A 15,427-nucleotide genomic window follows, 5' to 3' on the forward strand; every position below is an offset into this window, starting at 1 on the left:
GAATGAGACGGCACTCGAACCCCAGGTGTGCAGGCTTTATTAGAGGAGAAAGACCTGCTGGGGCACTGCTCCAGGAGAAGTGCACTGAAACAGACTCTGAGGCAAACATTTATTAAGGCGGGGAGAGCTTTGAGCAGGTGTGCGTTGAGTCAGCAATCCTGGTTTGCTCCCTTCTGCAGTCCTACGATTTCGGCTTCCTGGAACGCTTCTCCTCGGGGCAGCTGACCAGCTTCCTAGAACTTTTCTGCTTCAGGGGTGATAGTGAGTAAGCAAGGGTGGGGTCAGATAGACAAGTGGAACAGCAAAAGGGAAGTTGGAAGTTCTGGTGAATTCATGTATCTATCACCCTCTATATTATAAAATCAATTAAAAACAGGAAGATTTCAGTCAAGCACAAGACATTCAAAAGTCTGTCTAACCAAAATCCTGAGACTGGGCCATTGAAGGCCATGGATTTGAGGTGAGTTATATAATAAAATTTATCCCTACGTTGTCACAGGGGAAAAAAACAACAACATTGATTTATTAACAAGTTTACAATTTCAGGACAGTCTTTTTGTCCGAAAAGAGACAAGTTATTTTTTCCTAACTGCCGAGAGGGGTTGTGGATCATAACCTTCCTTCCATTGAGACTGCATTGCTGAGGCTGCATTGAGCTGGGAATGAACTCCCTTTATTCCCTTGCCACTTCCAATCTTATGCCTCATCTTTTAAATGATCAGGGCTCTGATGTTGATTGAATTGCTCTAATTCTGTAGCCAAGTCTACCACCAGCTGCTGGGTGCCGAGTTCTGGTAAGAATAACCTTGTCTAAATCAACATGTCATCAAGGACTGCTTTTTTTCAGGAACTGGATAAAGCATCTACAGAAGCTTCCCTAGGCAGCCAGTTTACTTATTTGAAAGCTGGGGTTTACAAAAATATACTTATTCCATTGAGTACACTCTCAAGTGTTTTTTAGACAGGGTGACTGCTTCATTTTCCTAGCCCACTGCTCTGGCCAGGAGTACCTGCTGTCCCTCAGTGGGTCCCCCGTCCAGCGAACAGTACGGGTTTAAGAGCATTCACAGGCAGATGCTATTACGGGGCTGGGTCCCTCTGTAAAGGAAAATGAGCATTCTGGTTTATTTTCTGAAAGAGCAAAAAAGCCAAGGCCTCTGCTTAGCTGGGTCTGTATTAGCAGTGCTAATAGTGCCCTGCTGACCCTGTGCTTGATGGAATGCCATATCTATAACATGCTATGCAGGTCCTCTGTGAAATCTCCTGGATGCATGACCAAAATCCATTTCCTCCTGTTTCCACCAAAATCAGGTAACTTAAAGATTCTATCAAAATGAATAGAAGAAATGTGTTCAGTAGAAACTGGTTGTCTAGCCCCTCCTCCGGGAGCTGAGGTGAGCGTGCTGGAGTCTCTCAAGACCCATGGGGACCGGCACATGCAGCCCGCTCCTCCCCACCGCCCACAGCAGAGAGCCTGCAGCGTGGGGCCCTGGAGGTGCTGTGGGTCCTGCACCCCTGATCCCACGTGCTCCTGATGCAGTGTGGTGTCACAGTCCTTCCTCAGTGAGGGTTAGAATGTGCTCTTTCTCCTTCTCATGTGTTAATTTTCCTGTACATGTAATGCTCTACTTCTAAATTACAAAACATTCTGCAAACAAATCGTTGTTGCTGATCTAGTGGTTAGGAATAATTTCTATGATGTCAACAGCTGAAACGGGGTTTGAACTACACAATCATAAGTTTGTACTTCAAATACATCTTCTTAAAAAAAAGTAAAGACCGTAATTAGATAGTGCTTATTAAGAGAATATAAATCAGCAACCCGAATGACCTCTTACCTTATCCTTTCAGCCATCAGAGCGGGAATCAATCCATCAGAAAGTCACAAGATGCCTTTGAGCGTCTCAGCTTTTCCTACTTGAGCTGGATGTAGATGGACAGATGGGTGAGTGGATGAATGGACTGGGAAAACCCGCCTCCGGGCCTTCGGCTTGGTCCCGGTGGGGCTGACTGGCTCCCCACCCACCCGGCCTGCCCCTGGTTCTGTCTCTTCGGCACGTTTGGGCCCAGAAACAGAGCTGGCTATCCAACTCACAGGCCATCGTAAGGATTCTAAAAGAACAAAAAGTAAACTGTTGTGGTAGCCAGGACATATCACTTTCTATCCTCAGTCCTTGGGGCAAGTCACTCCTTTCCTCTCATGCCCAGTTTCTTCGTATGTGGGATGAAAACGCAGAGTAGCAATAAGGATTTTATAAAATTATACATAACAAGTACCCACACAGAGATGCCTTTAATAAATATTTTAACTATTTTTTTTTTTTTTCCTTCATTTTTCTGAAGCTGGAAACAGGGAGAAACAGTCAGACAGACTCCCGCATGCGCCCGACCGGGATCCACCCGGCACGCCCACCAGGGGCGACGCTCTGCCCACCAGGGGGCGATGCTCTGCCCATCCTGGGCGTCGCCATATTGCGACCAGAGCCACTCTAGCGCCTGGGGCAGAGGCCACAGAGCCATCCCCAGCGCCCGGGCCATCTTTGCTCCAATGGAGCCTTGGCTGCGAGAGGGGACGAGAGAGACAGAGAGGAAAGCGCGGCGGAGGGGTGGAGAAGCAAATGGGCGCTTCTCCTGTGTGCCCTGGCCGGGAATCGAACCCGGGTCCTCCACACGCTAGGCCGACGCTCTACCGCTGAGCCAACCGGCCAGGGCTTTAACTATTTTTAAAATCTTTCAAAAAGTCCATTTTGCCCTCCCTGAATTGTCTAGCAAACAACAGATTTTTCTAAAAAATTGATTTTTTTTTTTAAACAGAATCGATGGGGCATTTTAATCCCATGGCCCATCACTGCACTTGCAAAGACACTCCATCCCTGATCCTGGGCAACAGGGTGCTTTCATTTTTACTTACCTCTCTGACAGAATGTATAAATAGCTGCAGAGTGGTTGATTAAACTAAATTCTAATTTTAGTTGACAACCACCTCTCATGGCCCCAGGTAAGCTCCCTAAGGGGAAGGATCATGACCTCGCTTTTCCCAGCTGAACCCCTGCACCCCCAGCCCCCGGCACAGGGTCACCTCTCCAACAGGCCCTCAGTGCTTACTTGTGATTGGTGTATTACTGTATTTCCTCATGTATAAGACACTCCCATGTATAAGATGCACCTTAATTTTGGGGCCTGAATTTTGAAAAACAAAATATTACATAAAGTTATTGAACTCAAGTTTTATTCATCATAACGTTCATACAACTCCTCATCTCTGTCAAAACTCCCATCCATTATTAGCTTGTCCTCATCTGTGTCTGATGAGAAATCACTGTCTTCAACAAGGAGCGCAAAAACAAGCACAAAAAAGCAGGAAATACAAGTAAAAAAAATCTACAACCACTGTATAAGACGCACCCAGTTTTTAGACCCCAAATTTTTCAAAAAAGAGGTGTGTCTTATACATGGGGGAATACGGTGTTTTACTAGGGCTGTGATAAGACATCACCACAAATGTGGTGACTTAAAACAACAGAAATTTATTCCCTTACAGCTCTGGAGGCCAGAAGTTCAACATCAGTTTCAATGGTTTCACTGGACCAAAATAAAAATGTCAATGGGGCCACACTCTGGAGGTTCTAGTGGAGAATTTGTTCCTCGCCTCTTCCCAGTGTCTGGTGGCCACTGGCATTCCTTGGTTTGTGGCCACATCACTTAAACCTCTGCCTCTGTCCTCACAACTCTTTCTTGTTTATCAGATCGCCCTCTGCCTTTTTCCTCATAAGGACGCCTATGACTGGATTTAGGGCCCACCTAGATAATCCAGAATACTCTTCCCATGTCTAAACCCTGCATTTATTCACAGCTGAGAAGACCCTTTATTATAAAGTTACTCTTTAGAGGTTCCTGCAATTGGGACCTGCCATCTCTGGGTGACCACAAACTACAGCGGCATCTACTGAAACACCATCCCAGGACCATGAGCCCAGAGAAGGTGGATTTGGGGACTGAGGACAGTGAGGCAGCCACTTACAGGTTAGGAGCTTGGAAATCAGGTCTCTTGTAGCCCACTGTGTTCAATGATGGACTTGGAAGAAAACAAAACAGGGTCTTAACTCTCCATGTCCCTGTGCACCCACCCCCCCATCACCAAATCCCCAAGTTATTTTTTAAATAGAAAGAAAAAAACCTTAAGATCCCCCCTCCAAAAAACAAAACAAAAAAAACCTTCAAACCCAGGCATCTTTAACAGGAAAGCATTTGCCTTTCTTTACCAGCAGTAATTTCGACCCAAATTAAGAATTAGGCACAGGAATATCTATGGTGATGACCAGCAAGATTAGCAATAGCATCCCACAAGTGTTTCAAAGGTCTTTTAGAGAAATTGAGCCTCCTGAATCAAACAGTGCTAACAAAGGAGGCCAGAGTGAGTGGCAGCAATGAGACAGGCAATGAGCAACAGGAAAAACCCTTCAGTTTCACTAAAAACCACTAAGCCAAGTCCCCAATAGCAAGAGACCCTCTATGCTTAGTTGTAACCAAAAAATTAGCTTGCTTGCTTCCTCTGAGAACTTTTTTTTTTTTTATCTTTCTGAAGTGAGAAGCAGGGAGGTAGAGAGACAGACTCCCACATGCGCTCAACTGGGATCCACCTGACATGCGCACCAGGGGCAATGCTCTGCCCATCTGGGGTGTTGCTCTGTTGCAACTGGAGCCACTCTAGCACCTGAGGCCGAGGTCATGGAGCCATCCTCAGCACCCAGGCCAACTTTGCTCCAATGGAGCCTTGGCTGCAGGAGGGGAAGAGAGAGAGAAAGGAGAGGGGGGAGAGGTGGAGAAGCAGATGTGCGCTTCTCCAGTGTGCCCTGGCCGGGAATTGAACCCGGGACTTCCACATGCCGGGCTGACGCTCTACCACTGAGCCAATTTGCCAGGGCCTCCTCTGAGAACTTTTTTTTTTTTTAAACATTTTTTCTTCTGAAGCTGGAAACGGGGAGAGACAGTCAGACAGACTCCCACATGCGCCTGACCGGGATCCACCCGGCACGCCCACCAGGGGCGATGCTCTGCCCACCAGGGGGCGATGCTCTGCCCCTCCGGGGCATCGCTCTGCCGTGACCAGAGCCACTCTAGCGCCTGGGGCAGAGGCCAAGGAGCCATCCCCAGCGCCCGGGCCATCTTTGCTCCAATGGAGCCTTGGCTGCGGGAGGGGAAGAGAGAGACAGAGAGGAAGGGGGGGGTGGAGAAGCAAATGGGCGCTTCTCCTATATGCCCTGGCCGGGAATCGAACCCGGGTCCCCCGCACGCCAGGCCGACGCTCTACCGCTGAGCCAACCGGCCAGGGCCTGAGAACTTTTTAATTCTTAAAGTTAATATCAGATTTATTCAGCCACTCCCAAATGTGACCTTTTTATTCTAAAGCAGTAATTCAACAAAGCACCTAGGGCCCCTGTAAGGGTATCAATGTGTCAGTTCATTAAATGGTGTGAGGAAAAATGCCTCTTCCTTTTGTTTGTACATCATGATCGCCAGTGATACAGACACTCCATGTCTATTCAGTGCCAAAGCAAATAAGTGTTCATACACCACTAAACCATATGCAGAACAGTACACCTTACTTAGCTCCATAAGGAAACACCACCTAACACCTTTTAATAAAGTGATTAAAAAAACTCAACTATCTGTAACATACCGACCTAACTCTGGCAGGTCCCAGGCTCTCCTGGGGTGCTCACAATTCTCATGAATTACCTGACAAATAGAGCCTGACGTTTCTCCGTGAGTAGAGATGCAGAAGACGGGGACACCATTACAGAGGCCTGTGGTGCTGTGGCGTGAACCAATGATCGCTGGCTCTTCAGAAAACACGTACGCCCAGATTCAGGAACATGGAGTAACAGTGTTGACAAAGGTAGAATCAGGGACCCAGTGATCTTTCAACCCCCCAAGTACCCGCTGCAGTGGTTCGTTTACCTTTCCATGTTTTTGGAGGTAGGGATTCTTCACAGGGAGCCATGCGACCCTGGACCCAGTGACTTCTGTGAAGGGCTCAGCTACCACCTGGGCAGCACCCCCCGCCGCGTGACTCTGCTGTTGCCAGGAGACCTGCACGACCCCTCCAGCTCTGGACACCTTAGCTTCTGAGGGCCTGTACTTGAGTGCCCAGGACTCTACTCGTCATTCTCTGTTATCAAAGCCTTAAGTTTCCATTTTGTTTTGGTGACTTAGTAAATTATTTTGAGAAAATGCATTTTTATATAAAGAGGCAAGTTGAGTGAGTTGCAGAGTGGTTCGGATTTTTAAACGCTACTCTAACTTTCGCCTCCGTATCTTGCTGGAGCAAAACAAAGCATGAGGGTAAGGTTATTGCTAGCATGTCCTGCAGACTGCCTGGAGCCTAATTAATCAGGGCTTCCAAAGAGCGTGTCCTTGGGGCTCCTCATCTATAGCCAAAAGGGAAACCCCCAAGGCCTGGGGGCCATGCTGAGATGGGCCTTCTGATGAGCCTGAGGAGAGAGGTCTTGCTGATTTGGAAGGAGGCAGGCAGGTCTGTGGAGCTGTTTAAAGTCGGACAGCCAAGAGAATAAAAATGTCTGGTTATGACATTAAACTCTATTTATTTAGTATTTGAAACATGGTGTACATTTATGAATTCATATAAACATTTAGTACATCTAAAATCCACAACTGGTAAACAATCTGTGCTTTCTTTTGTGTACAATTTTGGAGTTTACATCTGGATATGTTGGTGTTGCGGAGAGACCCAGTCTGTGAATCTAATCCAACTGCCTCACACGACCATTGTAACTGTGACGGAAGTGAACTGCTCCTTAAAAGGGCTGTTCCTTGCACAGAGAAGGCGTCACACTTGGGAACTACTACAACCACGTGTCGAAGAAACAAGAGAAACACAGCTGACACAATGGAGAAAGTACATGAAGGAGGCTCCGAGATCCACTTCAGTGCCCAGCGTGCCAGCCAGCCACGCAGGGACGCACAGAAATGGGCACTCCCTTCCCGAAACCTCAGATGTTAATGCGGAGCCTCCTGGCCGCCCGCTGGAGGGGCGGTGTCCAGCAGGAGCGCGCGCTCCGCTCGGGCACACTTCCCAGGGCGCCCGCGGCGTCACAGCTGCACCTCCGAGGTGCCCACCAGGCCCAGGGCTCTGGCCTCTTCCGGAGTCAGGCCGCTCTTCAGGGTCCTTCGCACTGTGGTGGTATAAGCAGATCGCAAAGGGAGGAGAAGGGAAGGAGGTATTAGCAGCCAGGCATATGGAATTTGGTCCAATGGCCCCCTACCCGTAAGGTCCCCCAGGGGACGAGTCACAGGGCTCACAGAGGCTCAGTCCCCTTCTGCTCCTGCTGAAGTGCCTTGGTCATCTATCTGCCAGGGCAGGGGAAATCTTGGGGCTGCAAGAGGCTGACCTGAGGATGGCACAGGTGCTGACCTGGACAGCCATGCCGACGGGGCTTATAAGGGAAGAAGGGGAAAGAGGCCATCCTTACACAACTTCTGAGCACTGCAGAAGTGCAGGTGGCGTGCTGAGAGCACAGCCTTTGACGAGCATAGGGGATGGATCCGAGGTGGAGAAGCAACTACAGAGCGTAGGAAGATGTGAGTCCCAGCACTGCAAATTAGGGAAGGTAACCCCACTCATGGGGACATAACCAAGAGTCCATGGTCTTACAGAGTGAGATGCTGAGGACCCAGGGCAAGGAGCAGCAGTCAGGATGAGTCTCTGTGAGCCTCGTGGGTCTTCGTCTCAACTCATCAAAGAGCCTCCAGAGAGAAGAACCAGGGTTCCTTGCAGACTGGCTGCCAAGAGGCTAACTGCTACACTGGGAGGATTTGGTGGATATTCTCTGTGCTGCACACAAGGCTCAAGAAAGACCAATGATCTCCCCTCCTGTCACTTGAAAAAGAACCAATGATCCCCTTCGCCGAGGCTTATAACTGGTCTCCGGAAGAACACTCATGTTTCACTGACTTGCACTGGCTTCTCTGTAGCTTGGCATTATGGGTTTTCCCATTGTTCAGCGTGGATCAGTTTTGACGTCAAAACAAAGGCTGGATGAGGTGAAAGAGGAGACAGCTGCCTCTTCCAAGATGAGGCCTTTCCACTGAAAGGTAGCCTAATTACATGTCCCTTAATTTATAAGTTATGTTTAGCCTACCTTCCATCCTAAAGCTTCAATCAGCCAGCGTCCCTGAGCTGATCAGGGAGGTCCTTGGTCAGAACGTGGAGAAAGTAGAGCTCACTGCTGGTGTCTTCCCATCCTCCCTTGCCAGACCCCATTCCCTGAATCCCCTCTGGGACCATGGCCTCTTTCTCTGAAGCCTCCTCTGGGGTCTCCCCAGAGTCCAGGGCCCCGCCTCCTCTGTCTGCAAGCGATGCCCCAGACTCCACATCTCCCATCATCCCCTGGGGAATAGCCCACTTCACCTGTGGACAAAGGGTCTGAAGCATCTGTGCCCGTGGTAGAATGCAAAGGGGCTAATATTGATTAATAAGTGGTTGCTTTTCTCTCAGGAATCAACATTTTGAACAGGGCCCAACACCTAATCCATGAATCTGATCAATGAACAAATTTTATGGAGAACCTATTGTGTGCTCAGTACTTCACTCAGAGAATCAGCACACTTCTGCAAGGCTCGCAGACATCAAGTGCGGGTTTTCACAGAGACTCAAACACCTGCACCATGCCAGAGTCACACACTACCGCATTCCGAGGCCCAGCTCTGGGCCCCCCGGCTGCCCATCTGCAGCTGCTCCCGCACGGGCTCCCCCTCCCCCACCCCAGCCGGGCTCCAGACTGAGTGTCTAACCCATCCAGACAAAGCATTTGGCTCCAGAGCCTCGGCTGGAGGCAGACTGCATTTAATTGAGTAATGGAATTTGTTCTATGGGGCAGCAATAAAAATACTAGTTTGTAATAACCTTTTATGTCCTTTAAACACTCCTTCAAGTATTTGTTAAAGAAAGATAATTTTAATGGCAGAAAACAAGATAAAATACTTCTCATTCTTGAAAAGGACTACTAAGACCTCTTATCCAAGATGCAAAGCTCTGCCCGAAGAAGTCCAGGCTGCACTAGCAGGACAGCTTCAATTCCATTAGCTGCAGAAGGTAGCATGGACGTGTGTCTATGAACCATGCTCTTTGCACCTCTTAGGTAAACATGCTTGGCCAAATGCAGATAAGACTCCACGGCCTGGTGGGCATTTTGCCCATGAGGGCATTTGAATGCTGCTTTAATACTTCTGGTCACACGTTTGTTTTAGTCCTGTAACTGTAGTGTTTGGTTCAAGTAAATACTTGAATCAGAACCCTGGCACCTGACAGCATGTGCAATAATGGATGGATATAGGCACTGGGCCAGCCCAACTGGGACAGGCTCAGAGCACAGAGCAGAGCTCACTGGTGCCTCGTCAGCCTCACTGCCTGGCTACCCAGGGGCTGTGACTTCAGCATCATGCTGTACTCACAGTGTCGATGTGCCAGACCCCTGGGACCCTCCCACACCCCTCCTGCACGGGCTTATGCGTTCTCTGCTGCAGGGAAAAGCCAGTATATTTCCCTTTGCTTGCCAGATGTGTCCTTGAGAAATGAGTCTTCCTAGAAAAATCTGTCCCATCTATCGAATCGTACTTCCTGTAGGCCTTCATGACAATTCCGACAAATTCTGTCATAATAAACATAGTAAATAATGACTATAACAACCCCTTTATAAACATAAATATATTAGTCCCTCATCCACAGACTTTAAAAATTTGAATCCTTCCTTTGTTAAATAGTCGAAGTAAATTCATGTTACCACTTAAAGAAGGTGTGAAAGGAAGGCAATCAGTTAATATCAGTTTCGTACCCCAATTCAAATCATGCAGGGAAAGGGCTCTCTGGGTGTCCGTTCATCCAGCTGTCGGCTCGTCAGCTCACTCATTCATTCAGCAAACGTTACTTGAGCCAAGCATTGCTGTCATGCAGACAGGGGCTGACAGGGACCTGCTGTGGGAAGTCAGCCGACCCTGTCCAGAGAGGGAGTTGGCTCTCACCCCAGAAGCAAAAATGGGCTGGGGACATAAGAGGATGAGGGGACCGCAACCGGGGGCTGGCAGGATGTGGGACTTGCACAATAGGAACACAGAGGGGATTTAAGCACTGGAGGTGGGGGGCCTGGCTTCCCTCTGGTAAGATAAGGTCTGGGCCCTCTCCATCCCCCTTTCCTGCTTGCCACTTGAATGCTCTGGCTGCAGCTACCCAGCCTGTCACATGCCACTGCCTCCCCTCCTCACAGCTGCTTAACAGAGAGCAGACCGTGGAAATGTTTACCCCTGTCCGCCTCGCAGCTCTTCCACAGACGCTGCGGGTCACCTTGCTGGCACCAGCGGTCACTCTGCCTCAGGCATTGGCGACGGCTCTCACGCAGCAGTGACAGCAGTGGGACCTGACACAGGGGTGCCTCTGTGTCAACATGCAGCGCAGGGGTGTCTGGGGACTCAGACAAAACCTACGTTCTTTTTCTCATTTGCCCCCTTCCTAGAATTAAAAACAAATGTTAATCCTACAGGTGCTCTCAGGTGACTCTTTGCTAGAATGACTTAAATCTGAGAAGATTGGCAATGGCGGCCACAATTTACTAGCCGGAACATGGATTATTTCATTTGATCTTTGCAGAAAGCCTGTGAGATGGGTACTGCATCTCTCCACTAAGTGAGCAAAAGGCAGAGATCGAGCCCGTAGTGCAAGCACACACAGTAAGTGGCAGAGAAGGACCGGACACAGAACGTCTGACTCACCCCACCCTGGAAACAGCTGTGCCCCGCGGAAGCCTGGCCGGGCACCCACTCACCATCTTTCACACAGATACAAAATGTACCGAGTTTTACTCAGGTGACAGAACTCCACTCGTGCTCCTTCACCTGTGGGTCACTGACAGATTTTTTGTTTGTTTTTTGCATGTAATATCAAACAATGGAAATAAATTGCTTTTTGGTAATCTCTAAGATTCTAAAGTTTTTCTACCAAGGTCCTGGCTGGTTAGCTCAGTTGGTTAGAGCATTGCCCCAAAACACAAAGGTTGCAGGTTCAATCCCCGGTCAGGGCACATATGGGAAGCAACCCATGAATGCACAAATAAGTGGAACAACAAATGAGTGCTTTTCTCTCTCCCTCCCTCTCCCTTCCTTCTGTCTCTCTAAAATCAACCAACATAAGAAAAAAATAAAAAAGATTTTCTACAAAGTATACTGAGAACAGTGTGTCTAGAATATAGGGACTAATATCGGAACTTCAAGGTGTCTGACACACATGTGTCTTGTGGTTGGGGACACCCAGCCCTGCGCCACTCACAACTGTCCTCTTATGCTTGCCTTGTTCCTCGAGGGACTTCTCTGCCGAGTGGAGAAAATATCACGTCTCATCATGCCCTTTGGTCTTGAATGTAGGAAACTGGTTTAATGTGTCGAGTTTTTAGTGATTTGATGTTAGAATTGGAGTGGGGTTTTGATTTTCATCAACATCAATTATTTAACCATCTGAGGTATTTTCCTTATTTCCACCCTCCAGCTTTTTTTTAAGCATATAAAATCCTGTCCATTAAAAGCAGAGGTTTCCTAAATTGACATACATTCTACAAAATAACTGACCAGTATCTTTTGAAAGTGTCAAGGTCATGAAATGTCCTCTACAGACAGGAGGAGACATGGTGACTCAGGGCAATGTAGGATCATAGAACAGAAAGAGGATGTTGGTGGAAAAACTGGTGAAATCTGAATCAAGCCAACAGTTCAGTTAATAGTACTGTGCCAGTGTTAATGTCTTCGTTTAGATAAACTGTCCTATACCGTGCAAAGTGTTAACATTAGGGAAAGCTGGGTCAAGTATATAAGGCAATTCTCTGTGCTATTTTTGCAACTTTTTTGTTAGTATCTTTTTATTTTTTCAAAAGAAAAAGTTAAAAAAATGAAACTTGAACAACAAGAAGCCAAGGTTTTCAAACTTCACTGATTTACACTTGACTTCTTCAACTCAGCCCTGACATGCAGGAAGAGGACCGCATGCTCCAAACAGCCTTCTCAGGAGATCAAACGGCAGCTAGGTTTGGGGTCCCTGACTTAAATCCCTGCCAGTGGGACTGAGACACAGGGAAAGGCGGGCCCTCAGGAAGGCGATGGCCTTTGTGGTGACAGGGTTGAAGTCTCTGAGCTCTGTGTAACCCAGAATTTAGGTCCCTCAAGCTGAAATGTCTCTTGGAAATACTGAAGGTGTCAGGTGTTTTCTATCACCCCGGTCTCACAACGGTTCCGGCTCCCGTCACACTGCCCTCCCACACCCGTGGCTACCTTCACATCCGGGGCTCCTCAGGATTCTCTTTGGTTCCTAGGTAGGCCCTGAAGAGAAAGCAGCCAGTTCAAATGCAAAAGCCAGCTGCCTCATAAGAATCTTGTTATGGGTGAGGGAAGGGAGAGGGTGGTGCGTGGCTTGAGAGGAAATAGATCAAACACGTTCTCTTCATTGATCTCTGGGAGAACCGACATCACCTGGGGAAGTCTACAGTAAGAAAGAAGGCGGCTCTGGGCCCACAGACTCGAGTTTCCAGCACCATTTCAAGCGCTGCACCAGACAGAACAGCCTTCCCCCTTCCCAGTGCAGTCCAGCTCTTCCGTTCTCCTCGGGGGGTCACAACAGGACTAGACAAGTGCCACGCTGACAATGCAGCCTCTGGCGCACAGGTGCGGGCCCATGACACCAGCATCTCCTGGAGATAAAAGGAGAGGTGAGGACGGGTCTGGGCTGCCAATCAGAGCAGGCCACGTGACGTGGACAGGGGCGCGCAGGGAATGAGGTGGGCGAGGTGGCAGAGTGCCGACTGGGGAGGTGTTGTTTCTGTGCACAGACTTTCTAGCGACTTATACACAACAGCCCCCAAGCACCTGCAGGCAGCTTTGTATTGCCACCAGGCTTGGGAGCTTTGGGCAGCAATGTCACAGAGCATGGAAAAGAGAGAGGGCAGTGGGAACCCGCCACAGGTGCCTCACTTAAACCTCACAACTGCCCCTGGAGGTTGGCACGACTGCCCTCACTGTATCGAAGAAGACCGGGGTTCAGTGAGGACAAGTAATTCATGGAGGACCCAGTCCTTCTCTGCTCTGTGAATTCCTGAGCTTTGAAACTGATATTGGACTTGGCAGCAAAGGCAACAGAACACCACAGCCTTCTCTCGGTGAGGTGCTTGGCCTCCCAGAGCCCCCGGATGGAGACCCCTGGTCTGTCCTCAGAACAGCTCTCGGAGGAGGAAGGACAGGTTCTCAGATTCCTCTTTCTACTGATTCTCCCTCCTCTCTGGGCCAAACGGGTGCCTGGCACCCAGACAGACATGGTGAAGAGCACCCGAGCCAGCCTCCTTTCAATGTGCTGTTTCCAGTAAGGGGGAGGCAAATGAGCTGAAAAGAAAACTACCAGAAGGCCATTCACTCCATGAGACACTTCCAAACTCTTCCCTCATTGGCTCCCCAACTGCCAGGCGCCTCCCTCAGCTCCCTGCCACCCTGGAGTCTCGGCCTCCACCCGGCCCTGCTCGGGGGCATGGGGCTGCTCCCACCCGTGGGCTCGGAAGCCAGGTCTGTACACCCCTGCTTCGGACCTGCTTCCAGGGCCCTGATGGTTCGGGGTCTGCGTACAGTTTTGATAGCTTCTGCTCTGGTTTGGACCTCATTTTTCTCCCTACTTCCTAGACTCTAAGCAGGTCCCTCCTCTATTCCCTTCCCCACTTTCCCCCTTCCGAGCCCCTCTCCTGCCTCCACATACTCCTGCCTGCAGGGCCCTCCCCAGGCAGGGCAGAGGCTGCAAAGGCCTTCCTCACTTCCCTTCCTCCTTTTCGAGGGAAAACACCTCAAAACCCACTACAGGCTTAAAGTAGGTCCCAGAGAACCAGAGAGCCGCTGTCAGCTCCCTCCTGTTCTGGCCCCTCCGCTCCTGCAGCCAGAGGCACAACTCACTCAGGCCTCAGCCACCCTCAAGAGGTACCGACTCTCAACCCGGCACCTGGTTCTCGCATGGACTTGTCCTATTTGCTCTCCTGTTCTGTGCCCTGCACACGTGTGTGGGCACCCTCAGCCGTCTTCAGTGGAGGGATCAGACCAGCTTTAGTGAGTTCAAAGAATAATTGGGTGCTGAGTAAACAGTAATGACACTGTTGTTGAGAAGACAGAAGTTGGATGGAGGAAACGTTACTTCTTGCCAACATCTTACTTTACTTATCGCAAGAGCAGTAATTTTAAGGCCTCTGGCCTATTGGCACTGTTATCTTGCCCTATAAATATAAATTTTATATAAATATGAAATTGGTTCATGGTAAGTAAGGAAGAACTATTTAAATAAAACGCAGAGAAATTTTTTAAAAATGAGGTTAGTGGGAAAATTCCTCGTATTTTCAAATACCACTTTGGAAAAGTAGAGACAACTAAACTAAGTTGTGTACTGATTAGATCTAGGGTTGAATCTCATATTTTGTGAGGCATAAATCATGTTTTTTTCCAAAACAGATTCAATAACTGCTCAGATTCAATCATTCTCTTTCTCCATGAAATTTTACTTCTTAGATAGGATGGCTACATTCCTCAATATTCTATAGCAGAGATGAGGTTTTAGTTATAGCAAATCAACGTGAACTATGCGTCGTGCCCTGTGAGAGGACCAAACGGGGACCTCACAAGAGGCACACTGTACAGGGGGTGGGGGGTCATGTGTGAGGGGAGGAAATAAAATCTGAGTTCTCTGCGTTCCGTTCCCAGCAGGCCCTGGAACTGCACTCCTGGCTCTGCCCACCGAGAGGCTGTTCTTGTAAGGGTATCCAACCTTACAATACTACTTCACTAAGAAATTAGTTGATTACGTGCAAGTCACATCAAAGTGATCACATCTTTAGAGAAATATAGCCGTGAGCCCACAGTTCTATGGTCATTATCACAGGCGGGGCCCAGACTCCCCCTTGGAGGGAACTCAGCAGAGAGGGGCACCTGCCTCTCTCAACCTTGGCACGCCCCTGGTAACAGAGAGAAGGCAGCGCTGAGTCCCTAGTCCCCGCTCTGTCCCATGACCTTCTGGGCTAGTGGCCACATGCAGGCAGCCAGCTGGGTGGAGACCCTCTTCTCAAGATGGGTCCAAGAGAAAAGAGCCCTGGGGAGGGGCCCCCTCTGCACCCCAGGCACGAGGGCCCATCCCGCAGAATTATACCCATAATGATGCCTCAAGGGCCAGGTAGCTTCAGGGTTTTCTAGGGAAGGCCAACATCCACGAGGCCTAAAAGAACAAACAGCTCTGAGACAAAATACCTGACCCAATATGATGAAAAGAAAAACAAGTAGAAAAACAAAACAAAACCAAAAAGCTCAGAAAACGTTCTCCCTCGGTCAGACGCAGCAGCCGACTGGCAAGTCT

The 15,427-nt window shown here is 49.0% G+C and overlaps 1 protein-coding gene across 12 annotated transcripts in view; it reads right to left on the reverse strand.

Moving 5' to 3' along the window:
• Positions 1-6,586: 6,586 nt before the first annotated feature.
• The window catches only part of FHOD3 (formin homology 2 domain containing 3), a 488,187-nt gene continuing 479,346 nt past the window's right edge, over positions 6,587-15,427 (reverse strand). For all 12 annotated transcript variants that reach the window (XM_066352679.1, XM_066352680.1, XM_066352678.1 and 9 more), the window contains one exon: positions 6,587-7,196. In XM_066352679.1, the coding sequence (XP_066208776.1) occupies positions 7,114-7,196 (83 nt within the window). In that variant the 3' untranslated portion in view covers positions 6,587-7,113. The remainder of the gene's footprint in view (positions 7,197-15,427) is intronic.

Source organism: Saccopteryx leptura, chromosome 11 (genome assembly GCF_036850995.1).
Source record: "Saccopteryx leptura isolate mSacLep1 chromosome 11, mSacLep1_pri_phased_curated, whole genome shotgun sequence".
NCBI lineage: Eukaryota > Metazoa > Chordata > Mammalia > Chiroptera > Emballonuridae > Saccopteryx > Saccopteryx leptura.